Here is a 27,099-nt window from a genome sequence, read left to right as displayed (position 1 = left end):
TCATTTGTGAGTTCTTATTTAGACTCCGTGAGCAGAGACCATTGTCCAGGCTGATTTACGGGAGAGCCAGTAAATCAGTAAAAGTTGAACGAGCTGGGTGACGGCAGCATACAATGCATTGGCTACCTTCAGGGGCTCCAGGGTTATAAAACTTTGATCGGCCCTGAGGATAAGCTCAGTGGATTTCCACATATGGGTGTTCCCTGTGAACTGGTCCTGGCCTTAGCTGCTTTCTTCTGTCTAGGAGTCCAGGTTTTATTTCTTAGGATGTTTGCATACCAAAGATGACTTTCTCCTTCACTCAGCAGTACGAGGTCTCTGGTGTCTGAGGTGTGGAAGGTTTCTTGGCAAAGACTCAACTGTTGAACCTTTAGTGGAGAAGGAAGTCTCGCTTTAGCCTGAGCATAAGTAAGAGGGCCTCTTCTCTCTCCCCATCTCTGGATATTTTCCCAACATCGCTGAGGGAAGTTGTCCAGTCGGTGCCAGGGTGCTAGGCGGGGGAGAAGAATGATTTGGGGGCAGGAGGGTGCTCTGGTTTGTAGAATGGTCCTTGAACACCATCCAGGAGCTCACAGGGCTTGAGTCTTACTCGATACGCACCCGTGTGCCAGCTGTCAGGTTCCTCTGGAGTGTTTAGACTTGCGCTGGAGCTGTGGACTCTGTCTGCCAATTGTCACCACTGTGTCTGACAGGTGGAGAGGCAGCCAGCCACTCCGGTCATTTCTCTAGCAACTTGCTGTCAGGTGTCAGGCCAAGGGAGATTTATACCCTTGGATGTTGAGTGGGTTGCTCTCTGTAGCACAGGCCCGGAGCACTTGAACTGGGGAAGACAAACAACCATCGTCTGAACCTAGAGATGTGAAGACTTGCACATGGTGCTAGTGGTGGTGTGTGCTCAGTGGTGCCTGACTCTTTGCGACCCCATGAACTGTATAGCCCTCCAGGTTCCTCTGGAATTTTCTAGGCAGGAATACTGGAGTGGTTTGCTCTTTCCTCCTCCAGGTGATCTTTCTGACTCAGGGATCAAACCTGCATCTCTTGCAATGGCAGGTGGATGCTTTACCACGGCACCACCTGGGACCAGTGAGGGAAAAAGGGTCCATGGAACTGCTGGCTCTGCCTGAGCAGAAGTGACAAGGTGGGAGGAAACGGGATGAGGAGTGACTGGCTTTTTCAGAGGGAACCTGCCTTCTGCAACCTCTGAGACCGCTGAGGAGCAGGCAGAGTTAGGGGGAGGGTGTTGTTGATAACACGCTTTCCTAGGACTCTCCCGTGGTAGGTTCTTCTGTGATGTGCACGTGTGCTAAGTTGCTTCAATCGTGTCCGACTCTTTGCGACCCCATGGACTGTAGCCCACCACGTTCCTCTGTCCATGGGATTCTCCAGGCAAGAATACTGGAGTGGGTTGCCATGCTTTCCTCCGGCAGATCTTCCCAACCCAAGGATCGAACCCACGTCTCTTATGTCCCTGCATTGGCAGGTGGGTTCCTTACCACTAGCGGCAGAGTCCCTAACCTTTTTGGCACCAGGGACTGGTTTCATGGAAGACCACTTTTTCACAAAGTGGTGGTTGGTCGGGGGGGAGGTGTGTGTGGTTATTTCGGGATGACTCAGGTGCATTACATGTATTGTACATTTTATTTCCATTATTATTACATCGGCTCCACCTCAGATAGTCAGACCTTAGATACCAGAGGCTGGGGACCCCTGTTCTGGGGAACAGTGGTAAATGCAGTCTGTGGTCCTCGTGGGCAGTCACGGGATGAACATTCCACACCAGCTTCATTCCTCAGCCTTTACGGCATCTAGCAGTTTCTTTCTCTCGGCCTGCGGGCACAGGTAAAGGCCATGGAAATGGTGCCCTTTATGGTTCCATCCTAAAAGCCAGAGATGTAGGCTCCCTTCTCAGATCCCTGGGCAGGGGCAGTATGTCTGTGTTTGTGTGTCTGTCCAGCGGAGAAGCGGGAGTTGGCAGAGGCTGTACAGACCTGCCAATGGCCTCCCTAGCCCCCTGCCAAACCCCCTGGGGATAGTCTGCCTTAGGCCAGCTAGTGAGTAGTTGAGGTGTGATGTGAAACTGTTTGATTAGCAGCAACTCCAGAAAGCCATCAGCTTTTTCATAGTTCATCCTATTATGGGATGAAAGAAAATCAAAACACATTCCTCAGTTTCCCCATCTATAAAGTAAGTGAAAGAAAGTGAAAGTGAAGTCGCTCGGTCGTGTCCAACTCTTTGCGACCCCGTGCACTGTAGCCCACCAGGCTCCTCTGTCCATGGGATTCTCCAGGCAAGAATACTGGAGTGGGTTGCCGTTTCCTTCTCCAGGGGATCTTCCCGACCCAGGGATTGAACCTGGGTCTCCTGCATTGCAGGCAGACGCTTTACCCTCTGAGCCACTAGGGAAGCCTCTATAAAGTAAACGGAGGATAAATTTTTCTCTTCATTCTTGCCTTTAGAAGGGGAATGAAGGTGACTGGGATGGCTGACTCTCACCAACCTCTGGGAAGCCCTAGGCAGAGCTTTGCCTCTTCAGCGTTTCTGCAAGCGGCTGTGCTCCGTTCAAGGCATAAGCGGTGCGAAGCGCCCCCTGATGGCTGTTTGAAGTACAACAGGTGTAGACCGAGTTTACAAGCTGGCCTGAGCTGGAAAAACTTGAAGCGACCCTAGAAGCGGCTTGGTCAGGGGAATTCCCTGGCGGTCTGGTGGTTAAGACTGCGCACTTCCACTGCAGGGGGCCCTGATTGGATCCCTGGTCAGGGAAGTAAGATCTCGCATGCCCGTGGTGTGGCCCCAAATAAGTAAGTTTCAATAAATGGATATGGTTTCAGTTCACTTGAATTGCTCAGTCGTGTCTGACTCTTTACAACCCTATGAACTTCAGCATACCAGGCTTCCCTGTGCATCACCAACTCCCGGAGCTTGTTCAAACTCATGTCCGTCGAGTTGGTGATGCCATCCAACCATCTCATCCTCATCCCCTTCTCCTCCCACCTTCAATCTTTCCCAGCATCAGGGTCTTATTCCAATGAGTCTGTTCTTTGCATCAGGTGGCCAAAGTATTGGAGTTTCAGCTTCAGCATCAGTCCTTCCAATGAATATTGAGGACTGCTTTCCTTTAGGATTGACTGGTTTGATCTCCTTACAGTCCAAGGGACTCTCAAGAGTCTTCTCCAACACCACTGTTCAAAAGCATCAATTCTTCTGTGCTCAGCTTTCTTTATAGTCCAATTCCCACATCTGTACATGATTACTGGAAAAACCATAGCTTCAACTACAGGGACCTTTGTCGGCAAAGTTAATGTCTCTGCTTTTTAATATGCTGTCTAGGTTGGTCATAGCTTTTCTTCCAAGGAGCAAGTGCCTTTTAATTTCATGGCTGCAGTCACCATCTGCAGTGATTTTGGAGCCCAAGAAAATAAAGTCTCTCACTGTTTCCATTGTTTCCCCATCTATTTGCCATGAAGTGATGGATCTTTGTTTTTTGAATTTTGAGTTTTAAGCCAGCCTTTTCACTCTCCTCTTTCACTTTCATCAAGAAGCTCTTCAAAAAAAAAAAAGAAGAAGCTCTTCAGTTCCTCTTTGCTTTCTGCCATAAGGGTGGTGTCTCTGCGTATCTGAGGTTATTGATATCTCTCCTGGCAATCTTGATTCCAGCTTGTGTTTCATCCAGCCCAGCAATTTGCATGGTGTACTCTGCATATAAGTTAAATAAGCAAGGTGACAATATACAGCCTTGATGTACTCCTTTCCCAATTTGGAACCAGTCTGTTGTTCCATGTCCATTTCTAATTGTTGCTTCCTGACCTGCATACAGATTTCTCAGGAGGCAGGTAAGGTGGTCTGGTATTCCCATCTCTTTAAGAATTTTCCACAGTTTGTTTTGATCCATACAGTCAAAGGCTTTGGTAGAAGTAGATGTTTTTCTGGAACTCTCTTGCTTTTCTGTGATCCAACAGATGTTGGCAATTTGATCTCTGGTTCCTCTGCCTTTTCTAAATCCAACTTGAACATCTGAAAGTTCTTGGTTCATGTACTATTGAAGCCTCAGTTGGAGAATTTTGAGCATAACTTTGCTAGCAAGTGAGATGAGTGCAATTGTGCGGTAGTTTGAGCATTCTATGGCATTGCCTTTCTTTGGGATTGAAATGAAAAATGCCCTTTCCAGTCCTGTGACCACTGCTGAGTTTTCCAAATTTGATGGCATATTGAGTGCAGCATTTTAACAGCATCATCTTTTAGGATTTGAAATAGCTCAACTGGAAATGGTTTAGCCCAGTCCTTTGATAAAATGAGACTTCCATGGTGGCTCAGACAGTCAAGCGTCTGCCTATAATGCAGGAGACCTGGGTTTGATCCCTGGGTGGAGAAGATCCCTTGGAGAAGGAAATGGCAACCCACTCCAGTATTCTTGCCTGGAAAATCCCATGGATGGAAGAGCGTGGTAGGCTACAGTCCATGGGGTCACAAAGAGCTGGACATGACCGAGCAACTTCACTTTCTTGATAAAATGAAGAAACTGATCTCTAGCAAGATGAATTGTAAGTAGCCAAGATTACTTGGCAATACTGTGTTTTCAGTATAAATTGCATGGCATTTGGAGCTGGAAAAAACAAATAAGGATGGAAGTGACCTTTTTTAGGAGTACCAATAAATATACCAACCTTGCAAGAGGTGCTCTCCAAATGTTACCTTGCAGTGACAAAAAAGGAAAAAATACAGCTGTGTAGAAATCAAAGAGCTTGCTGTGCTGCTTTTAACCCAATCTACCAGACTCCCAAGTTCACTTTCTTTGCACTGACTGTTCACCATCAGTCACACAGAACAAGGGACTTAGCCTCTCTCTTGGCCTGTGAATCAAATGGAGATGATATAATTGCTCTACTCAATTCTTGCAGACTGGTTTTGAAGCTCAGATGAGAGACTGTATGTGAAAAGATTTGGAAACTGAAAGGGTCCTTCCAGTTGTAAGGGGTGTCATTTGAGTGTGGGGCTCCGACTAGTCCCAGGGCTCCTGGCTTCAGTCCCAGGGCTCCTGGCTGCAGCCCTTGTTTGGTCCTGCTTCCATCGACAGCCCAGATCCTGGACTCACTGACCTTTGGTCACTGTGGGTGTGTCCTGCCTGGTCTTCCTTCTGCAGGTTCACCCCCACCTCAGGTGTCAGCGATCCCGCTGGTGTCACACCCATTTCACTGTATACCTCCCCCTCTGGCCCTCTTTTCACGTTCGGACCCTGGTCTAGCCTGTGCCTGACCGTTTGGTCATGGTTTGGTTCACCCTATCTTTGGGTTGCAGCATTTATAATGATCTAATTTTTTTTTTCAAAAACAGTTTTATTTACTTATTTGGCTGCACTGAGTCTTAGCTGTGGCATATGGGATCTAGTTCCCTGACCAGGGATCAAGCCTGGGAATCCTGCATTGGGAGTGCAGAGTCTTAGCCACTGGACTACCAGGGAAGTCTCTATAATGAGCTAATTTTAAGGACAGAGAGGGACTTCCCTGGCTGTCCAGTGGTTAGGACTCTGAGCTTCCACTGCAGGGGGCCTAGGTTTGATCCCTGGTTTAGGAATGACAGAGGATGAGATGGTTGGAATCGCCGACTCGATGGACATGAGTTTGAGCAAGCTCCAGGAGTTGGTGATAGACAGGGAAGCCTAGTGTGCTGCAGTCCATGGGGTCGCAAAGAGTCAGACACGACTGAGCGACTGAACTGAACTGAACGAGGAACTGAGATCTCACATGCTGTGTGGCGTGGCCAAAAAGAAAAAAAAATGATGGATGGAAGGTTTAAGAGCGAGGACACTTCCAGGTGTCAGTGCCTTATGGTATCTTCATGAGGACGGGGCCCTAAAGAGCCAGAAGAGGGAGATGGTATTTTAGTTTGTTAAACCTTCCATAATGAATTATCCCAAACAGAAAGGTATCGTCACAGTTCTAGAGGCTAGAGGTCCAAGACTAAGGTAAGGCGCTGGGGGAAGGCCCTTTTTGTCTCCAGCTTCCTGGGTGTTGTTTGCTTGTAGCTGCCGCAGGGCGACATCTGCCTCCATCTTCACCTGGCCTTCTCCCACTGTGAGTGTCTGTGACCAAAGTTCCCTCCTCTTGTAAGGACACCAGCCACTGGATCGGGGTCCAGCTTGATTCTGTGTGACTTCATTTTAACTTGACTACATGTACAAAGACCCTACCTCCAAATAAGGTCACATGCCCAAGTTCTGGGGGTTAGGACTTCAGCATATCTTTTCGGGGGGCACAATTCAACCCACAGCTGAGGGTGTAATGGGGAAGGAGGAACACTCTCACTCCAGCCTCTGCATGCTCATCTTATTCCTGCTGTTTCGAACCCACATTTCGCAGGCTATTTCATCTATAATGAAGGGCGGTGGGGTTCTTCTAAGCCTTTTCTCTGGGTCCCAGATTTGAGAGGTGATTCATCGAGTCAGGAGATTCCCAGGTGGCTAAAAGGTAAAGAATCTCCCTGCCAGTGCAGGAGATGCAAGAGACAGGGATTCAATCCCTGGGTGGGGAAGATCCCCTGGAGGAGGAAATGGCAACCCACTCCAGTATTCTTGCCTGGAGAATCCCATGGACAGAGGAGCCTGGTGGGCTACAGGCCACAGGGCTGCAAAGAGTCGGACACGACTGATCACAGGCCTCATCAAGTCAGACCTTGTGTTTGTTTTCTCCTGTTGGCAGAATTTGCTGTCCATTCTCCTTTCCTTCCTTGAGTAACAGAACACCTAAGTTTTACCAGGCACATGGCCTACCTAAAAACACATTGGAGCTTCCCCTGCAGCCTGCTGTGACTAAGTGACTAAATTCTAGTTGAATGAAGTGTGAAGCTTCTGGGTCTTAAAGGGAAAAGGTATATCCTCCACATTTGATTGCCCCTTTCCAACTGGCTGGAATGCAGGTGTGATGGTAAGGACTGAAGTAGCCGTGTTGGGTCATGAGATGGAAACCATATATTGCTGATGACAGAAGAACCAGTCAGGGGGAGCCTGTGGGTCCCACAGTGTGAAGTTACCATTTTAGTCCTAAATTGCTTATGTTTCAGTTCAGTTCAGTTCAGTCACTCAGTCATGTCCGACTCTTTGTGACCCCATGAATCGCAGCACACCAGGCCTCCCTGTCCATCATCAACTCCCGGAGTTCACTGAGACTCATGTCCATCAAGTCAGTGATGCCATCCAGCCATCTCATCCTCTGTCATCCCCTTCTCCTCCTGCCCCCAATCCCTCCCAGCATCAGAGTCTTTTCCAGTGAGTCAACTCTTCACAAGAGGTGGCCAAAGTACTGGAGTTTCAGCTTTAGCATCATTCCTTCCAAAGAAATCCCAGGGCTGATCTCCTTCAGAATGGACTGGTTGGATCTCCTTGCAGTCCAAGGGACTCTCAAGAGTCTTCTCCAACACCACAGTTCAAAAGCATCAATTCTTCGGCACTCAGCTTTCTTCACAGTCCAACTCTCACATCCATACATGACCACAGGAAAAACCATAGCTTATGTTTAGGACTCTTCAGTTCAGTTCAGTCACTCAGTCGTGTCTGACTCTTTGCAACCCCAAGGACTGTAGCACGCAAGGCTTCCCTGTCCATCACCAACTCTTAAAGAGAAATAAACTTCTATCTTGTTTAAGCTGCAGCTGTTTTAGCCTTTTTTTTTTTAAAACATCATCTGAATCAAACACATTCATCAGTGAAGGGAGACTACAAGATAGAACAATGAATGGGCATCTCCTACCTTCTGTAATGAATGTGGCTTGTCTTACAATGCTCTCTTGCTTTGGCACCCCTAGGGCACTTCTGATCTCTGGGAACTGGCATCTCCATAAAGTCTGAGTTTGTATTACGCCTGTGGCCCCCAAGTCCATCTCCTTGACATTGATTCATACGGGGACAATGATCCATGAGTGTGTTCGTTTCCCGAGACGACCACAACATATGACCACAACCATGGTCACTTAAGACAACAGAGATTTATTTTCTTACAGTTCTGGAGGCCGGACATCTGAAATCAAGTAGACAGGGCTAGTTCCTTCTAGAGAACCCCCTAGGAGACTCTGTTCCAGGCCCCGGGCTACAGCAATTCTTGGCTTTTGTTGATTTACAGATACATCATTTTGATGTCTACCTCTTATATCACTTTCCCTGTGTCCTTGTGTGGCCTCTCCTTCTCTCTTTTAAAGACACAGATCTGACTTTGTAAGAGACAGATCAGACTTGGATTTGGGGCCTGTTCTAAACCAGGATGATCTCATCTCAAGATCTTTGCCTTAATTATGTCAGCAAAGACCCTTCTTCCAAATAAGGTCGCATTCTGAGGTTCTGGGTGGCGTATCTTTTGTTGGGGGAGGGGGGTTACTGTTCATCCCATTAAAGTGAGAGATCCTTGTAAACTCTACAGAGTTCTGATCTTGCGAAATTATCATCCAACCCAATCACCTCTCATGGAAGGACTGTTCTCTCCAGAAGCTTCTGATGACCTCCAAACACCCATGTCCTTGCATAATCCCTCCCCCGTGAATGTGGGTGGGGGCATAACTTGCTTCTAACAAACAGAAAATGGCAAAGGTGATGGGATGTGATTGTTGTGATTATGTTATATTATATGGCAGATGGGAAGGGATTTTGAAGATGTAATTAAGGTCCCTAATCATTTGACTTCGCAGAAAGGGAGATGATCTTGGGTGGGCCCGACTTAATCAGGTGAGCCCTTTAAGATAAGGTCAAAGATAGAAGAGAGACACTCCTGCTGGCCTCGAGGAAGCCCACCACCATGAGTTCTACAGCTACAAGGAAATGGGTTCCCTGTGAGCCTGGAAGAGGACCCTGTGTCTTAGATAAGACTGCATCCCTGGCCAACACCATCACTGTAGCCTGCTGAGACCCTGAGCAGGAGACCCAGATCCCTGACCCATGGAAACTGAGATAATAAATGTGTGCTGGGACTTCCGTAGCAGTCCAGTTGTTAAGACTTCATGCTTCCACTGCAAGGGGCACGGTTTTGATCCATAGTCGGGGGGAACTAAGATCCTGCATGTGGTAAGTTGTGGCTCCCCTCAAAAAAAAGAAAGAAAAAAGAAAAAGAAGTGTGTTGCTCTGAGCTGCTTTGTGGTAATTTGTTACACAACAAAAAACGAATCCAGTTCTGGTCCTGTATTTAAAGATTTCCTATCAGAGACCAGAATACAATGGGACTCTGAGCTCTGGAAGGTCCTAAGATCTGCTGTGGTCTGCTCTTCTCCAAAGGACTCTGGGAGCCTCTTGTCTGCTTGGTCCAGGAAGAGCATCCCAGCCTCCATCCTTCACGCCTAAGAGAATGACCAGTCATTCTGTGACTCCTCCCCCATCTTTTAAGAAAATTAGGAACTAAAGAACCCATTTCACTACAGTTTTCATTTCTGAGTTGCTAGGGAGGAGCCGAACAGTGACTAGGCTTCCCTGGTGGTTCAGATGGTAAAGCATCTGCCTACAATGTGGAAGACCTGGGTTTGATCCCTGGGTTGGGAAGATCCCCTGGAGAAGGAAATGGCAACCCACTCCAGTATTCTTGCCTGGAAAATCCCATGGACAGAGGAGCCAGGTGGGCTACAGTCCATGGGGTCGCAAAGAGTTGGACACGACTAAGTGACTTCACTAGGGAGGAGACACACTTTGTAACGCAGGGAACATAGCTCTCAAAGCCTCTTCAGGAAGAAACTAGATGCAGTCTTCCAGCTTATGCTGTTGGTATTCCCAGGAGGGAGAGCGGATGGGCCACTTCTTCCCAGAGAAGAGATTGCTGGGAATGGGAGAGCTTTGCATCAGCTGGGTGCCACCTGCGGTGTCTCTGTTTTCTCTCCCGGTCAGTGGATCACGTGCTCGAGCCCTTCCCCTGAGGGCTCCCCTTGGGCCCAGGTCTGAATCTAATTGACGTTGGAATGCTGTCCCAGAACCACAGGCAACTGCTTTCCCAATGGAGACATTCTGACCATCTTGGGGGAAAGAGAAACATACGGGGCTGATGGCAAACATCACTGCAGTTGTCAAGATGTTGCTGGCCAAAACCTTGGCCTACTCTGCCCACCGAAGCCAAAAGAAAAATACAGAGACAGAGACTGGAGGAAATAGAAAGGTGGCTTTTATCCTCAGCGGGTGGAGAGGGCAACACAGTGCGGTCAAGCCTCAAGAACTATGTCCCCACCTCCTTGAGAAGGAGCTCTAGGGGCTTTTATAAGGCAAGGGCTGGCTGTCAGGAGTCAGTGATGAGGACCGAAGCCGATAGGATCTTGATTCCTTCCTCTTGCATTGTTTCAAAGACAGTCATAAACTGGCGTCAGTAACCCAGTAATTGAGTCTGGCAGTTGGGTGGCTCTGCGTGTAACTCCAAGGGGAAGGGTGTTGTTGGGGTAAACATCAGATAGGGGATGTATTTAGCACAGAGTCAAAGGAAAATAGGTGTGAAGTGTAGCTCCTGCAGAGTTAGGGGGCAGAAATGCAAACTTAGTCACAGACATTCACAGTTAGGATCAGTTAAAGGAAAAAAAAAAACTAGGAATGTTCAGGCCTGCTCACTGTCCTGTTTATACTCTTTGTCCTCAGGAAAGGGAAAGAGAAAAACTCAGTCCTCCTTTTTCCTTTTCACTGCAACAAACACCTGGAGGGAAGAACTCTTCTTAAGAGCAAACTAGTTCTTCCTTCCCAACCCACCCTCATGCCCATCCCTTCAGTAGGCTTGCTGCCTAGTTGGTTTCACCTGCTCTGGCATTGCCCATCTGACCTCAGAGAGTGAAATGTTTTTAAAAATCTTTGCCTTTGCGTTCCTTTACCATTTCTTGCAAGTCGTTGTAATGAAAAAGATCTGTTTCTTAATAATAAAAGAAGGTAGAAAACTTGGACACAAGTAAGCAGACATTAGCACTGATACATAAGATATTGTTTACATTAAGCAGATATTTTGCAGAACTGACATCTCCCTCCAGGGTTGGTGTGGTGCCTGGTATTTTTATGGAGGACATCTGGCAAGTTTACCCGGTACCCACAGCCATATCTCAGGCCTTCATCACTTCTTAACTGAATTAACTAAAATAGTCTTCACGTGGCCTTCTTGCCTAGTTCTGGCTCCTCTCCAGTTCATCCTCCACAGCCCTCAGAGAGACTTTTCTAAAACATAAATCTGACAGTGTCATTCCCTTTCTTAAAATCATTCAATGATCTTCAAGTGCTTGGGGCAGAATTCAGACCCCTTAATGCAAGGGCTTAGCATCAGATGGACAAGTGCCTACCTTCCCAATCTGATTTCGTACCACTCCCCTCTCCTATACACTTTTATTCCAAACAGATTTAATTTTTTTTGAACTTAAAAAAAATTTTTTTTGGGGGGTGCAGCTTCTGGGATCTTAGTTCCCCAATCAGAGATTGAACCAGGCTCTTGGCAGTGGAAGTGTAGAGTCAGAACCACTGACTGCCATGGAAGTCCCACAACCACACTTAAATTGACTAAAGAACTCAACTTTGTCACTGTACCTTCACACAGACTGTATCCTCTGCTCATGCACACATCCATCCCTCCCGGCAATAAATTAAATAATAAACTTAAAGTGAACAGGCTCTAAATATGTTACAAAGTAAAACTTGCAGGGTTTGCAGATGACTTGGGTGTAGAGTGAAACAGAAAAAGAGAGAAGTCTGGGATGGATGTTTTGGCCTGAGAACCTGGGAGAAGGGACTTGCCACTTACTAAAACGGGGGGAAATAATGGAGGATGTGAAACTACCAGTTAGCTTTTGAACACCGTACGTTTGAAAAGTCTGTTCAAGATTTATTGGAATATTAAGTAGGTATTTGGATTCCCGAGTCTAAAGTTTAGGAAAGAAGCCGAGTTGGATGTATAGGTGTATTGTCAGGCCACCCAAGATGGCTGTTCTCCTGCTTTCTGTACTTCCCCTCCTTGACCAGTACCTGCTTCACCTGTAGACTTCACCCTTGACTGACCTTCCCTCTTAATCATGGAGCCTCATCAGTAAATGCCTATGTGTCTGCCTCAGCCCCAGATAGCGATAGTTCTAATCTCTAGATCAGAACTATTTCAGCTATGATAGTGCATCAAAGGGGCCAGTGGGGGGCGGGGCACGCTCTTCTGCTGGTTTCTGCAATAACTGATAAGCCAACCTGATGTCAGCTCCCCCTGGAACCGCAATCTATTACCCCGGGAGCAAAGACTGCTACCTTGTCTTACCCGCTGTCTGCCCCACACCGTGGGGTGTCGCTCCAGGACCTCACTTCAGACATGTAAGGTCCCTCATCCGTTACGCTGCTGATGTCTCTTTTGCCAACTCTGGGCTCTTTCTTTGGTTTTGAGGCTGGGCAAGTACAGGGTTTTCAGGCCTTCGGGTGCAGCCCAACAGTAAGTTTGATAGATGGATTTTGGCAGTGAAAGGCTGGAAGAAAAAAAAAATGTCGATTCTTGTCTTCTTTGAAGAAAGAGTTCAGAAAAGAGACCAAAACTGTGAAAAAGATAAAAGCATTTATTAGAGGCAGCGTACGTGTGGAAGAACATACGGGCAGACTCAGAGTGAGTTACCTGCCACAGGAGTGGCTTAGGTTGCTTGTATGGGGGCAATTTTCTGGGTTGTCTCTGGCCAATCGTCTCCAGATTTGGTCCTGGTGTGGGTGAGCATCTCTCAGTCAAGACGGATTCCAACTGGCATCTCTCTCTCCTTTAGTCCTTCCCCCACATGGAGGGCCTTCTCTGTGCATGTGCTGAGAACGTGCTCTTAGATTAGACAGTACAGAGATCTGTCATTTGTGACCTTGACAATAGCGGCTTTTTAAAAATAATTTTGATTGATTGATTGATTTTCTGCTGTGCTGGGTCTTGGGTGCTGGGCGGGCTTTCCTCTGGCTGTGATGAGTCTGGCTCATCCATATTGCTTCTCTTTTTGGTGGCTTCTCTTGTGGAGCAAGGGCTGTAGGGCGGAAGGGCTTCAGTAGTTGCGGTTCCTGGGCTCTAGAGCACAGGCTCAGCAGTTATAGCATACAGGCTTAGTTGCTCCGAGGCAGGTGGGATCTTCCCAGATCAGGGATGGAACCTGTGTCCTCTGCATTGGCAGGCGGATTCTTTACCACTGAGCCACCAGAGAAGCCCCCAAAGTCAGCTTTGACGGAGGTGATGAAGTGCTGATCAGAGTGGGTTCAGCAGACCTTGGAAAGTGAAAAGGAGACAGAGTACACATGCTGCTTCAACAGCTGTGGCACTGAAGATCAGAGAACATGGTGTGGTCAATGACCCTGTTGTCACCTTGGTTAAATCTGGGACCCCTGTTTCCCAGAATCCTTGTTAGATTCCGGGTGAGCGTTGGCCAAAAGAGGAACCTGCCTCAGATCTGAGAGCTGGAAATGAAGCAGCGTTCACTAATACCTGAAGGATTTCAGGGTGAGATATGGAAGCAGAGGCGCCGGGTGGGATCCGACTTGTCTTCAGACTCCTCCGCTCATGTCCAGCTCTGCTCACAGACCGATGCCCTGCTGAGTGACGGAGCACTCAACCCCACGACAAGACACTTGGCTGCCGCCCCACACGGGGTTAAGCATCTTCTCATAGACCCCTCCATGCACCCTCTCTTCTAGCCCCCCACACAGCTGGATGTGTCTGGTTTCTCGAATTTCCCTGTACATTCTAAGATGTTCACATACAGGGGCTTCAGGCAGCCTGATGCGTAATTCTTCTCATTCTCCAGCTCCCTCTGGACCTTCACTCCCCCAGATTCTCTTCCACTCCTGCAAGCTCTAGTTCCTGTAACACCCACATCACTCCCAGAAGTCCTGTTTCCTTGGCTGAACCCTACAGGACACATGGGGTAAGAGCTGGAGAGGGGATGTGAGGTCATGGGAGTATTTGTGTTCAAGATTCAAGTTTCGCGCCTGTTTGTATGCTCCAGAGGATGTTCTAATAGAGAGGGGAGATGGAGGAAAGGGCAGAGAAAGCCCAACAGCACGGGCCATGGAGCCCGGGATCCAGGGCAGGAAGGAAAGGCTTGGAGGCAACAGGGGCTCAGGAGAGGTGAGCTCAAGCACGGTGCTAAGTTGTGGGTGGGTACCCATGGAAGGAGATTGGTAGCTATGATGGGAACATGTGAGAGCCTCTTGCAATTACTTTTATTGTCCTTGTGAACAGAAGTAAGAGCGGTAGTTGAGACTACCAGGGGGGAAGGTGGGATATTTAAAGAGAAAGGAGAAAGTGTGATATAATTGTGACACTCTGTCTTTTTTGGCCACCGTTGTCTCTTCTTGGGGCTGCTCTTGTGGCTCAGCTGGTAAAGAATCAGCCTGCAATGCAGGAGACTTGGGTTCCATCCCTGGGTTGGGAAGATCCCCTGGAGAAGGGAAAGGCTACCCACTCCAGTAATCTGGCCTCGAGAATTCTATGGTCTGTACAGTCCATGAGGTCGCAGAGAGTCACACACGACTTTTCGAGTTCACTTCACTTCAATTCTAAGGTTTAGAGAAGTCTCCACTTTCACAGTCTGGCAGGAGGCAGAGCCCACCTCTCAGGAATGAAGCTGAAACCAACAGACTTTCGCTTCTCTCACAGAGCATGAGATGGTTGGATGGCATCATCAACTCGACGGACATGAGTTTGAGCAAGCTCTGGGAGTTGGTGATGGACAGGGAAGCCTGGCGTGCTGCAGTCCACGGGGTGGCAGACTCTGACACGACTCAGCAACTGAACTGAACTGAACCCCTTGGCTGGAAAATAGGGTGGGGCCAGTGGGTCACGTGAGTGGGCTCAGCCAATCAGAACAGGCTCCTTGGTCTGTGCTTCCGGAACTCTGTGAAGTTAGGATGTAAGGATGGCGGCGGCCAAGACCTGGTCCTGGGACCTGCAGGGGCAGCGGGGCCAACAGAGGGACGTGAGGGTGGAATTGTCAGAGCACTGTCTGTTGTTCGTCTGTTTGGCCCCAGATCTCCAGCCTCCCCATCCAGCATGTGAGTTACCAGATATCATTTCAATAAACCCGCCTTTTATGCTTCGGTCAAGAGTCAGTTTCTGTCGCTTGCAACCGGAAATCCAGATTGATACTGAGAGGAAGGAAAGGCTGGAGGCCAGTAACATGCTTCTCTTTTCATTCGATTGGCAGCATTTGTCAGGGTTTCCTACATGTCAGGGGCCAGTAGGTTCAAACTTTGAGGTCATTTTCTGAGAACTCCGTGACTAGAGGGGTAACAAAAGGCTCTTCTCTGCCAGTTCTAATGGGACTCCAATAGGCCAGGCTCAGTCACATGCCTCTTCTCAGAGCAGCCCCCAGGATTTGGGAACCAAGGCTAGGGAGCTGAGTGGGGTTCCTTACTGGAAGGAGTAGGAAGAGGGTTTCTGGGCGAACTTTGTGAAAAACCACTACCTTCCTTTTGGCAGCTCATCAGCCAGTGTTCTTTTCCTCCAACATGTAATTCCAGGAATGGTCTCACCTCACATGATGCAGTTTTCCTACATCAAAGAAACTCATGGTCTTCTCCCTAAAGGGAACAACTCAGGTCACATCCAACATCCAATGTGGAGTTTAGGATCTCCGGGTGAGGTGCCTTTTCTTCATCTGAAAGTAGCTACGTATGACGCTGTAGCTTACATACCCAAAATGAATTTACCCACTCCTCAGTACACCCAGTGTTCCGTGCCTGGAGGAAAACTGCTATAAGGCCCCCATTTAGAAAAGCAGGAAAGGGAAGTGACGTACAGCAGTCCCTGGTCCCAGAGCAGCACACCCCACAACTGTGTGGACATGGACATAAAGTGTCCTGGCACTAGAGTGAGTGTTTGAGGTCAGTTAATGAGGGTGTCCTTTTCCCCCAGCCTCCTATCAGGAATTTCCTTTATCCTTTGGTCTCCCTGGCTGAGCCTGAGAGTGGCTAAGTAAAGATTGCTTAGGGAGTGGGTTGGTAAAGGGGGCTGTTCTGCTTTAGCAGCTAGCTTCTGTGAGTGTGGTTACCGGAATCTGCAATTTTCTGGGGGGAAATGTCAAAGCCCTAGTTTGTTCAAATGTCCATTTTATTTCAAGAGACCTCCCAAGAATTCTATAGTATAAACTCTATAATCAGAAATTCTTGCATTTAGGTCTTATGTTTATAGTTCTTCTCTCCTTGTGATGGCCCAGGGGACAAATCCCTTTCCATAATAACTGTCACGCAATTCTATAATGTTTGTTTTCCTGATTTAAAAATAAATATACTGGGACTTCCCTAGTGATCCAGTGGCTGAGACTTCCAGTGCAAGGGGCCTAGATTTGATCCCTGGTCGGGGAACTGGATCCCATGTGCCACAACGAAAAGATCTGGCATGCCCCAACAAAGATCGAAGATCCCACGGTCTGCAACTAAGATTCAGTGGAGCCAAATTAAAAAAAAAAAAATGCATATACTGAGATGGAGAGATTTTAAATTACTTACCGAAGGCCCTGTAGGTACTAAGGGGAAGAAGTAAGATGGAAAGCCAGGCTGCCTAGGACCAAAGACCCTCCTCCGTTCAAACACCACGAAGCTCTAGTTAGGGTCTCGGTTCTGTGGCCAAAAAGGGGAGGCAGGTAAAAACAGAATGAAGGATTTTCAGTGGACGCTGAGGGTGACAGGTGTGTGCTGGCTGCTTTGGTAGGTGGGTGTTGTGGCTTGAGAGGCTTCAGAAGAATGAACCCTTGGCGTCCACACTGATACCGCATGATTGTCAGCGTGGTTGCCAGTCCCTGTGCAATGTGGAAGTGCTGGAGCCAATGGCAGGCTAAGAAACAAGTGTCAATGAGGGGGTAAGACTGGATGAATGTGAGGGTGAGCCCCGAGTCACTTGAGAACACCCCAGGAATGGCCAGAAACAGCTGGTAAAGACTAAGACAGGCCTGTGGTCCTGTGGTCTGTGGAAAAGATAGGATATTCTAGTTTATGTAACCACATCTGTACCTGGGCTGGTGAGGGATGGAACTTGGGCCACGAGCACTCTGTCCCCAGTTATTGGCTGATCACCTTCAGGGTAGAGCCTCAAGGCACAAGCCAACCACCACCTCCGTTACTCCCTGCTGGCTGTCACTCTCTGTAGCCTGCAAGAGTCCAGAGAGGAGACTTCCCCACTGTCTCTGCTGGGATACGGATGTTGGACAGATTTGGAAGCACAAGGCCAACGAACATAAAAATAGCCGTTAAAGATGACAGCTCTTCTTGGGATTTCCCTTGTGGTCCAGTGGTTAAGACTCCAAGCTCCCAACCCAGGAGTCTAGGGTTCAGTCCCCAGGATCCCACATGCTGCAATTAAGACTCAATGCAGCCAAAAAATAAATAAATAGTCTTTAAAAAAAAAACATTAAAAATGGTATTTCTTCTTGGGACTTCTGTGTAGTCCAGCTGGCTAAGACCCTATGCTCCCACTGCTGGGGGCCCAGGTTCCATCCCTGGTCAGGGAACTAGATCCCACATGTAGCAACTAAAGATCCTGTGTGCTGCAACCAAAACTTGATGTGGCCAAATAAATAAATAATTAAAAAAAAAATTAAAAGAGAGTGGCTCTTTTTTTTTTTTTTGCCATGCCTCATGGCTTATGGGATCTTAGTTCCCTGATCAGTGATTGAACTCAGGCCCTAAAGCTTGGAGCCCTAACCACTGGACTGCCAGGGAATTTCCAAGATGGTGATTCTTAAGACTTGGATAATTCTGTGAACACTCTCTGACTTCCTTCCCAGCACCCCTTCTCCCCTCTCTCATTTCTGACAATTTGTGGAAACTCTTTTAGGGAACTCTTCTAGGCATAGGTTTGATTTCTGAGTCAGGAAGATCCCCTGGAAAAAGAAATGGCAATCCATTCTAGTATTCTTGCCTGGAGAATCCCGTGGACAGAGGAATCTGGTGGGCTACAGTTCATGGGGTTGCAAAGGGTTGGACACGACTGAGCATGCTCGCCTAGTTCTGTCCATTCTTAGCTGTGCAGTTTGGGAGGGAGGAACACACCCCTCAGCTCTAGGTGGTTGGGTTACACTCACCAGAGTGTCCCATCCTCGGCCATGATAAGGTCAGGGATGGGCCAGTGACTGACTTGGTGCAGTCGAGAGAAAGGAGGTGGGGGGTTCTGGGAGGGAAACTTACTGGTTCTTGCAAGGAGCCAAGAGGAGAGATGCTCTCTCTTCCTCTGGATAGTGCCGCAGCTATTGTTTGAAAACACTTTCTAAATAAACAGTCATCTGCATGTGGTCTAACATTTCCAAGGGATGAAGTAGGATGCCGTGGAAAGCAAGTCAGCGTTAGTTCCTGTTCTCGTCCACCGGCCAGCCTGTTCCACTTTCCAGAGGTGATCACAGTTACCTGCTTCTTCTGGCACCCCTCCAGAGCTTCTCTGTGCATATACATGCAAATGATCTTTTATTTCTCCCGAAGTGGTCTCTACTTTGCTCTCCACGTGTACCTCCTTGTTCCTAATGATGTATCTTGGATATTATTACACATTTGTATCTGTAGGGCTGCCTTTAACTGCTGCACAGAATTCTATTATATGGATATTCCAGTGTAAACATTCCTTCAGTAATCAGCATTTAGCTTATTTGCAAATAGAGCTGCAATGGAAATTGTTCAAATGTGTATCCTTTGCGTCAGTGCTACGTTCGCTTTTGCTCCCACGGCCAGAGTCACCCCAAGAACAAAGTGGAAGCCTCCAGAAAAGGAGAGCCAAGGGAACTACAGGGAATGAAGCTGGAACCCTGACGAGTCGTTACACTGTGGTCTGAACGATGCTTGAAGTCAGATGTACCTGAGCCTGCCCACTTACAGAGGCAATGAATTCCTTCTCCTGTTCATGCTAGTTTGGGATGGTTTTGTTGTTGTTGTTGTTTCTTGTCGCATAAAAAATTCTCATTGGCACAGATATTAAATCCTCACAACCAAGATGTGAAATGAAAAAAGTATGATGAAAAATGACATGGTGCTTTTGATATCCATCATCTTAAAATATAAACATCTTAGAGAAGAAACCAGAAAGGGTACACCAAAAGGTTAACTGTGGTTGTAGGTTGCTTGTAGACATCTGTGTTCTATATATATTTAAGTTTTAAAGGTTTCTACAGGACTTCCTGGGTGGTCCAGTGGTTAAGAATCTGTCTGCCAATGCAGGGGACACGGGTTCAATCCCTGGTCCAGGAAGATTCCACATGCCAAGAGGCCACTCAGCCCGTGTGCCACAATTACTGAGCCCGTGCTCTAGCGCCCTGGAGCCACAACTGCTAGGCCCCCGTGATGCAAATAATGAAGCCCGCATGCCCTAGAGCCTGTGGTCTGCAACAGGAGAAGCCACCGCAATGAGAAGCTCACGCACCACGACTCGAGAGTAGCCCAGCTCGCCACACGAGAAAGCCCAAGCACAGCAATGAAGACCCAGCATAGCCAAAAATAAATGCTTCCAAAGGTTTCTGCAGTAATAGGGATAACTTGCACAATCATTTGTCTCAAGGCAGGTTCCCTGGAAACACAGGCTGAGACAAGGATTTGGGGCATGTGGTTTGCAGAGGGAGTGCTCTGTAGGAGGAACCCACAAGGAAGTGAAGGAAGCAGGATTGTAAAGAGGAGGGGGCCACACAAGGGGCCCTGGGGCAAGTCTAGCCATGGCCTGATTGGGGGATGGGCCCTGAAGTGCAAAATGAGCCACGTGCAGCCCCCAAGTCAAGAGGAATGACTTTTTAAATTAAATTATTGTTATCTTTAAATCTTTTTGGCCACACCAAGGCATATGGGAATCTTAATTCCCCCACCAGGGATCTAACCTGTGCTCTCTGAAGTGGAAACTTGAGATCTTAACCACTGGACGGCCAGGGAAGTCCCACGGCTGGCTTTTTGTATGCAAGATCAGGTAGTAATTGGCTGCTGCTGCCTGTGGGAGTGTAACCTGCCAGGTGGTGTCCTGTTGCCAAGAACAATCTGGACGGTAGATGAGAAAGAAAATCCTTATCCACCAGCAGGGCTGGTAAAGGTATCTGGGTGAGACACCAACTACATCTGTAACAATCACAGAGTCATTTGAAAGAAAAGAATATATATAGGACATCCTACAGAGGCCAACGCTTTCTGCCCTTGATCTCTGCCTTCTACACTTGCTGCTGGGACACCACTGAAAGAGTTAGTAAATGTAGAAGACTTCACTGTAAATAACAGAGAAATAGGATTGTCTTAATGGGCATCCCTGGTGACTCAGTGGTAAAGAATCCACCTGCAATGCAGCCTCAGATTCAATCCTTGGGTCGGGAAGATCCCTGGAGGAGAAAATGGCAACCTACTCCAGTATTCTTCCCTGGAGAATCCCATGGACAGAGGAGCCTGGTGTGGTACAGTCTATTGGGTCGCAAAGAGTCGGACATGACTGACTAAGACAACAGCAGGAATGGCAAATTACACTCTTTCTAGAAATAGGACTCTTGAAAATAATTGTGGAAGAAAGCAGTGTTGTTTTTCTTTTCTTTTAAACACCTGGACTCCTGAGTAAAATGAAAGTAGAAGCTTTTTAAATGTATCCCTAGACTCACATTACTGCTGGGTCTGAGGTTTCACGTCTGCAGAAGAAGTCCTGTCCGGGCTCATGGCTGCTTGTGTTTCCACGTCTTCTAAGGGGCTGATCTGTTATTTTAGATGAGCAGTTCAGTGGTTAAGATTCTGTGCTTCCACTTCAAGGGTCACTGGTTCGATCCCTGGTCAGGAAACTAAGATCCCACATGCTGTGCAGCCCCCCTCCCCCAAAAAAATGTATTGGTGGATTAGGTGACTAGAGGAGGCAGTGAGTTAGGGAGATGCGCCTGGGAATTCTAGGTCCTCACTGTGACTTCCTCCAGCCCAGTCTCTCAGAGGGTCCTTCCCAAGCGTCTTGGAATACTCCCATAGCCCTTGGGGAGGGCCACCATGGACACAGTGAGTGATGGGGTTCTGTTGCTCTGGTGACCGGTTGCCGCCAAGATTCTGGAAAGAGGCAGATCTGGGTGGCCCAGACTTGGAGGCCGGCTGCAGGCAGGAGCCTTCAGGAGAAAAACTCAGGAGCAGAAGCACAGTCCTGGTTCTATTTTCCCTCAGCGATGCCCACTCTGTCTGTGTTCACAGATGTGCCTATGGCCCAGAAGCTAGAGGGCAGCTTGCTCAAGACCTACAAGCAAGATGACAACCCTAACAAGATGTTCCTGGCCTATAAAGGTAGAAGCCTCGTCGTTTGAGACGCAGGGTGCCATGACCGCCTCTAGGAGGGCAGTGTTCCCACTGCCACAGAGGGGTAGAGAGAGCACAAACCTCCCTAGACAGAGAGGTCTGTTGCTGTGAACAGAATTGCCTAGAGGGGAAAGGAGCAGAAAACCTCGTGGGTGGGTCTGGGCCCTCTGCCCTTCTCTGCGGGTTCCTGGCATTTGATAAGGGCTGTATCCTCTCCCGGGCTTCCCAGGTGGCGCTCAAGAACCCACCTGCCAATGCAGGAGACGTAAGTGACCAGGGTTCATTCAGTGCTTGCGTTGGGAAGATCTCCTGGAGAAGGGCATGGCAACCCACTCCAGTATTCTTGCTTGGAGCATCCCGTGGACAAAGGAGCCTGGCGGGCTACTGTCCATAGGGTCTCAAAAAGTTGGACACGACTGAATCAATGTAGCACACATGTATCCTTTCCCCCAGCTCTGTGCTCGAGCCTATGAGGACACTGCCTTTCCTACAGCCTCTTCATTCTCCCCTTCTCCCTCCTCTGCTCCTGAACCAGGAATGGCCCCTAAACTGTTCGGGGATGCAGCCAGCCCTTGCCACGGTGAAAGTCAGTGTCACCTTTGTTCAGTCCCACATGCAAAGTGAAAGTGTTAGTCACTCAGTCATGTCTGACTCTTTGCAACCCCATGGACTATAGCCCACCAGGCCCCTCTGCCCGTGGGATTCTCCAGGCAAGAATACTGAAGTGAGTTGCCATTTCTTTCTCCAGGGGATCTTCCCGACCCAGGGATCGAACCTGGGTCTCCTGCATTGCAGGCAGATTCTTTACCGTCTGAACCACCAGGGAAGCCCAACCTATAACTCTCCCATTGTCTATCATCTTTGCCCTTTAAAATGGCATAGGTTTCTGTTGTCTTTTCCAAAAAGATGAAAATTAGACATACCCACTAACAACACATTGTTTTTTATAAAGGGGTTGAGGGAAGAAAAGGAAAGTTGTCTTTTCCTAGGCAACTTCCCAAAGCCCCAGGAGAACCAGGACAGTATTCGCGGGCTGTCTGCAGAGCCCACAAGCTTGCAGGCACCGCGGTGGGCCTCCAGAGACCCCTCTGCCCTTCCCGTCACAGTCTGCATGACCAGCAAAGGCAGACCCTGGGTGTCCTCCGTGGTGCGCAAGACTCGAATGCAGATTGCCCAAGATCCCTCCCTGAACTATGAGTACACGCCGGTGATGGGCATGAAATCATTCGTCCAGGCTTCCCTGAACCTCCTCTTTGGAAAGAACAGCCAAGTCATTGTGGAGAACAGGGTGAGAAGCAGGGCCCTTCTCTCGCTCACTGAGACACGAGGAGTAGAGACTGGGGGTCTGGGATTGTACAATCGCAAACATGAAAAGAGTTTAGAGGGGCCCCGCAAAGTTCAGAGTGACCCAAGTCCTTGCATTGGAGGACAGAGCCGGGATCAAGACCCAAAGCCGGGGTCTCCACACCAGCCCCCACTGCTGCGGTGCCAGCTCTTTCAAGAAGGGAATGATCCGAACCTGAAGTGGTGCTGATATACCATCACTCTTTTTTTTTTTTTTTTAATGGTTTTATGATTTTTAATGGTTGAAAAATCAAAGAGGGGTGATATTTGGGGACCCATGAAAATGACATGAAATTCAAATTTTGGTGTCCAGAAAAATGTTATTGGAACATGGTCACAATCATTTACTTGTCAAGAGTGGCACTCTGTGCTAAGGGCAGCGTTGAGTAGTTATACGACCTGAGTGAGCGAGTGATCAAGTGATCGTAGCTCAGTTGTGTCCAACTCTTTGGGACCCCATGGACTGTACCCCACCAGGCTCCTTTGTCCTGGAATTCTCCAGGCAAGAATACTGGAGTGTGGGTTGCCATTTCAGCATGAAATATTGACTGTTTGGTCCTTTGCAGACAAAGGCTGCCCATGCCTGGTATGAACGTGAGCACCACAAGGGGTGGAGGGGGTTCATTCCATTCCCTTACGTATCCCAAGTGCCCACCACAGTGTCTGGCACCCAGTAGGGGCTCAGTAAACCCGGATGGATGAGTCAGTGGAGGTGCACGTGTGGGAGCACGTGGCCTTGACCTCCTAGAGCAAGGTCCTCCTTCCCCAGTGTTGGGAGACACTGGCACCGTTTTTTTTGCTGGCAGGCAGGGGGTGTGCAAACCGTCGGGGACAGCGGCGCTTTCCAACTCGGGGCTCAGTTCCTCAAATCTTGGTGTCAGAGTTCTCAGATAGTTTACATCGTTTCTTCTCAAAAAGGTGAGTGGCAGCCCCTGGCCCCGCCCCGTTCTTGATTCCCACCCCACCACCTGCAGTCTTCACCGCTCTCCCTCCTCACTCTGTCCTGGGAAAAATGGTCGCCGGGCTGCGGTATCCTTGTCCTTTTCCTGTTCCTGTCCTCCCTTTGGCGACTCATCCCCCTCCCCTGCCCCCGGACCCCGTTCTCTGGTGTGTCTGCCTCCCATCTCTCCACTTCTCGCGTGCCAGCTGGTGGCAGGGGGTGCTGTGTTCCCACAGAACCTCATGGACTCATCTTCCAGGACATGGGCTTTACAGTTTATGAACACACCTTCTGGGACTCTGCGCATCTGTGCTTGGACCCTAACATGCTCCTCGATGTGGTGAAGGTAGAGGTGCCCCCGCTCTCAGCAGTGTCTCCCCAGACCTGGTTTACAGTTTCCCTTTTCTCCTAATCACCCCCTCTACCCCGACTCTGGTCATCCAAGACCCTTTATAGGCTCAGATTCACAGTCCTTTAGTAGGAACCCACGTGGAGGATGGCTTCTCCCACCGTCCCCCTGTCACGACCTGTGTGGTCCGGGAGGCACCGACAGGACAGTCTTTCCCTGCAGCATGCCCCGCATGGCTGCGTCTTTGTGATCGGGAGTATGGGCAACTGTCAGCTGACCCCTAGTCAGTGGACACAGTTGATGACCCTGATGAAGGTGAGTGCACCTCCCGCCCGGCTCTCCTCTGTCTCAGCACCTCCCATGCCTCCAGGAGTCCCTCCCACTTCTCATTCTCTTTTTATCCGACAGAGCAAGGAGATATTTCCATTTTTTGACATTCCCTATCAAGGTTTATCCACTGGTGACCTGGAGGAGGATGCTAGATTCTTACACTACTTTGTGTCTCAAGGCTTTGAGTTTTTCTGCAGCCAGTCTCTATCCAAGAATTTTGGCATTTATGGTACGTCGTGGGCAGGGGGAGCAGGGAGGGCCTGATGGCGCCACAGCTGGGGCACAGGACACGTTTGACGTCTCCTGCCCTCTGGAGAGAGCCCGGAGCCCCGGAGCACCCCAGGGCACCTTGGAGGCAGAGGGAAGGGTACTGAGCTACACATCAGGGTCTGTGGTACGGTCTCAGCTCAGCTGCTAAAGCTGACTCTGGGTAAATCATCTCATACCCCTTAGGCTTCTGTTTCTTCAACTGGAAGATGAGGGGCTGGGACTTAGCGATGTTTCAAGTCCCTTTCACCTTAAAAAAAAAAGACTTTTTGCAATCTGTTTATTTTTGGCTGTGCTGGGTCTCTGTTGCTGTGCTTGGGCTTTCTCTAGTTGCAGTACACGGGCTTCTCACTGCGGTGGTTTCCCTTGTTGCAGAGCATTGACTCTAGGGCACAGGGGCTCAGGAGTCGTGGTTCCCGGGCTTTAGAGTCCAAGCTCAGTAGTTGTGGTGCAGGGGCTTAGTTGCTCCGTGGCATGTGGAATCTTCCTGGACCAGGAATTGAACCCGTGTCCCCTGCATTGGCAGGCGGATTCTTAACCACTGGACCACAGGGAGGGGCTGCCTTCCACCTTTAAGACTCTTACTTGCAGCTACTTTTCTTGGCAAGAAGAGCCTGCACCTACTTCTCGGGGCCTGGATGGGGCCTTCTTGGTGTGGCTGGGCAGAGGGCCCTGTCGTCCAGCCCTCCCCTCTGCAAGGCTGGAGGCAGAGACTGAGGGCACCGCCCAGGAGCGGTGGGGGTGCTGAAACAGGCCGTCTGTCCCATCCCTCTGCAAGGCTGGAGGCAGAGACTGAGGGCACCGCCCAGGAGCGGTGGGGGTGCTGAAACAGGCCGTCTGTCCCATCCCTCTGCAAGGCTGGAGGCAGAGACTGAGGGCACCGCCCAGGAGCGGTGGGGGTGCTGAAACAGGCCGTCTGTCCCATCGCTGCAGATGAAGGAGTGGGCACTCTCGTGGTGGTGACCCTCGACAACCAGCTCCTGCTGCGCGTCCTCTCCCAGCTGATGAACTTTGCGCGGGCCCTGTGGCTAAACCCTCCCACCACGGGCGCTCGCATCATCACCTCTGTCCTCTGTAACCCTGCTATGCAGGGAGAATGGTAAGGCAGGGAGAGGAGCAGGACGGGTGGGCAGAGGCTCCGCATTCCCGCAGACCCGCTGACTCACAGGATGCCCCGGCTACTTCCCTTCCTGCCCACGTTGCCTCTTTCACTGAGGAGCCCCAGTGGCAATGCTGAAGGTTGGGGGAGTGGGTAACGGGATGCTCTTTGGGGGCACAGGTCAGCTTATTATTGAATTGTTTGAATGCTCTCAGGTGGCAAGAGGAGATGAGGAAGCACCAAGGACCTGCTTCTCTGGCAAAGTTGGCCGGAGAGTCTGCTTCCCTTGCTTACATTAATATGGGCTGAAACCCCCTCCTGTTTATAACCATCCCAGATGGGTGCTTACTCTTGAAGGGAGAAGAGGGGAAAGGCAATGAAGAGGTCGAGAGCCTGGGGAGACCTTATGCTCTCCATTTCTTGCTGTCCTTCCCTTGGCAGGAGACAGAGTCTGGAAGGGGTTGTAGAGAACGTCATGATGACCAAGGAAAAGGTGAAGGAGAAGCTCCGGCTTCTGGGAACCCCTGGCTCCTGGGATCACATCACTGAGCAGAAAGGGTCCCACAGCTATCTTGGACTCAACTGTAAGTACCTAGGAAGGGACAGCTCTCTCGTTTCTGACCTTGGATTTGGGCTTGTATTTGAGCATAAACTTCATGGACCAGGTAACCCGTCCCTAGCTTCACCTCAGACTTTGATTCTTTCCTGAGGAAAGTGGAGCTGCTTTGGGACCCTTGTGGCTCCCCAGAAATACTGACACTTCCTACTGTCCATAATTCACCCTGGGCTAGAGGGGAGCGGGATGGGACCACCCTAGGATCTGAGACCCTATGGTCGTCACCAGCCCAACAGGTGGAATACCTGATCAGTGAAAAGCATATCTATATCCCTAAGAATGGTCGGATCAACTTCACCTGTATCAATTCCTACAACATAGATTACATCACTTCGAGCATCAATGAGGCTGTCTGCTTCACAAAGGACTCAGAGAGATAGCTTCTGAAAGTAAATGACCCCTGATTGGAATAAAGCTTTAGTCTTTACAAAAGTCCTGTGCTGATTATTCATTGCTATAGTTCATTTCTCTGCAGAGCACTCTCTCTCTCCCCATCTATCTATAAAGCATTGGCCTGGCCTCAGCAAAGAGGGGTAAAAAAGACCCAGAGAAGAAGGGAATGTTTGCATTCATTGACTATCTCATATTGAGCATTGAGAATTGAGCACTGTCTGTGCAATTGGAACACGACAGCTGGACAGGAAACTGGAAGCTTCTGCCTGGTATCTCCTTGTTGAGCACCTGGCATACCATATATTGGGCTTTCCTTGTAGCTCAGTTGGTAAAGAATCTGCAATGCTGGAGACCTGGGTTCAATCCCTGGATTGGGAAGCTCCTCTGGAGAAGGGAAATACCCACTCCAGTACTCTGGTCTGGAGAATTCCAAGGACATGTATAGTCCATGGGGTTGCAAAGAGTTGGACATGACTGAGTGACTTTCACATACCATACTGAGGCCTGATCTGGTGTCTTAGTCCATTTGGGCTGCTGTAACAAAATATCATAGACTGGGTGTCTTATTAACAACAGAAAT

The 27,099-nt window shown here is 49.1% G+C and overlaps 1 protein-coding gene across 4 annotated transcripts; it reads left to right on the top strand.

Annotated features, from left to right (window-relative positions):
* Positions 1-14,443: 14,443 nt before the first annotated feature.
* GOT1L1 (glutamic-oxaloacetic transaminase 1 like 1) lies at positions 14,444-26,575 on the top strand. Of its 4 annotated transcripts, none has more exons than XM_070781394.1 (10): positions 14,444-14,965; positions 21,080-21,169; positions 22,288-22,469; positions 23,332-23,443; positions 23,702-23,811; positions 24,037-24,129; positions 24,223-24,373; positions 25,345-25,510; positions 25,952-26,094; positions 26,448-26,575. In XM_070781394.1, exons 1-10 carry the CDS (start codon positions 14,830-14,832, stop codon positions 26,504-26,506), a joined length of 1,242 nt encoding a protein of 413 aa, XP_070637495.1. In that variant the 5' UTR covers positions 14,444-14,829; the 3' UTR covers positions 26,507-26,575. The 4 variants fall into 4 exon arrangements, with proteins under 4 accessions (XP_070637495.1, XP_070637496.1, XP_070637494.1 ...); XM_070781395.1 differs by having other exon boundaries at positions 14,445-14,965; positions 26,363-26,520; XM_070781393.1 differs by having other exon boundaries at positions 14,452-14,965; positions 26,355-26,565.
* The last annotated feature ends 524 nt before the right edge of the window (positions 26,576-27,099 follow it).

This window comes from Bos indicus, chromosome 27, assembly GCF_029378745.1.
Source record: "Bos indicus isolate NIAB-ARS_2022 breed Sahiwal x Tharparkar chromosome 27, NIAB-ARS_B.indTharparkar_mat_pri_1.0, whole genome shotgun sequence".
NCBI lineage: Eukaryota > Metazoa > Chordata > Mammalia > Artiodactyla > Bovidae > Bos > Bos indicus.
The sequence above is the reverse complement of the archived record's forward strand: the minus strand, read 5'-3'. Positions and strand labels throughout refer to the sequence as shown.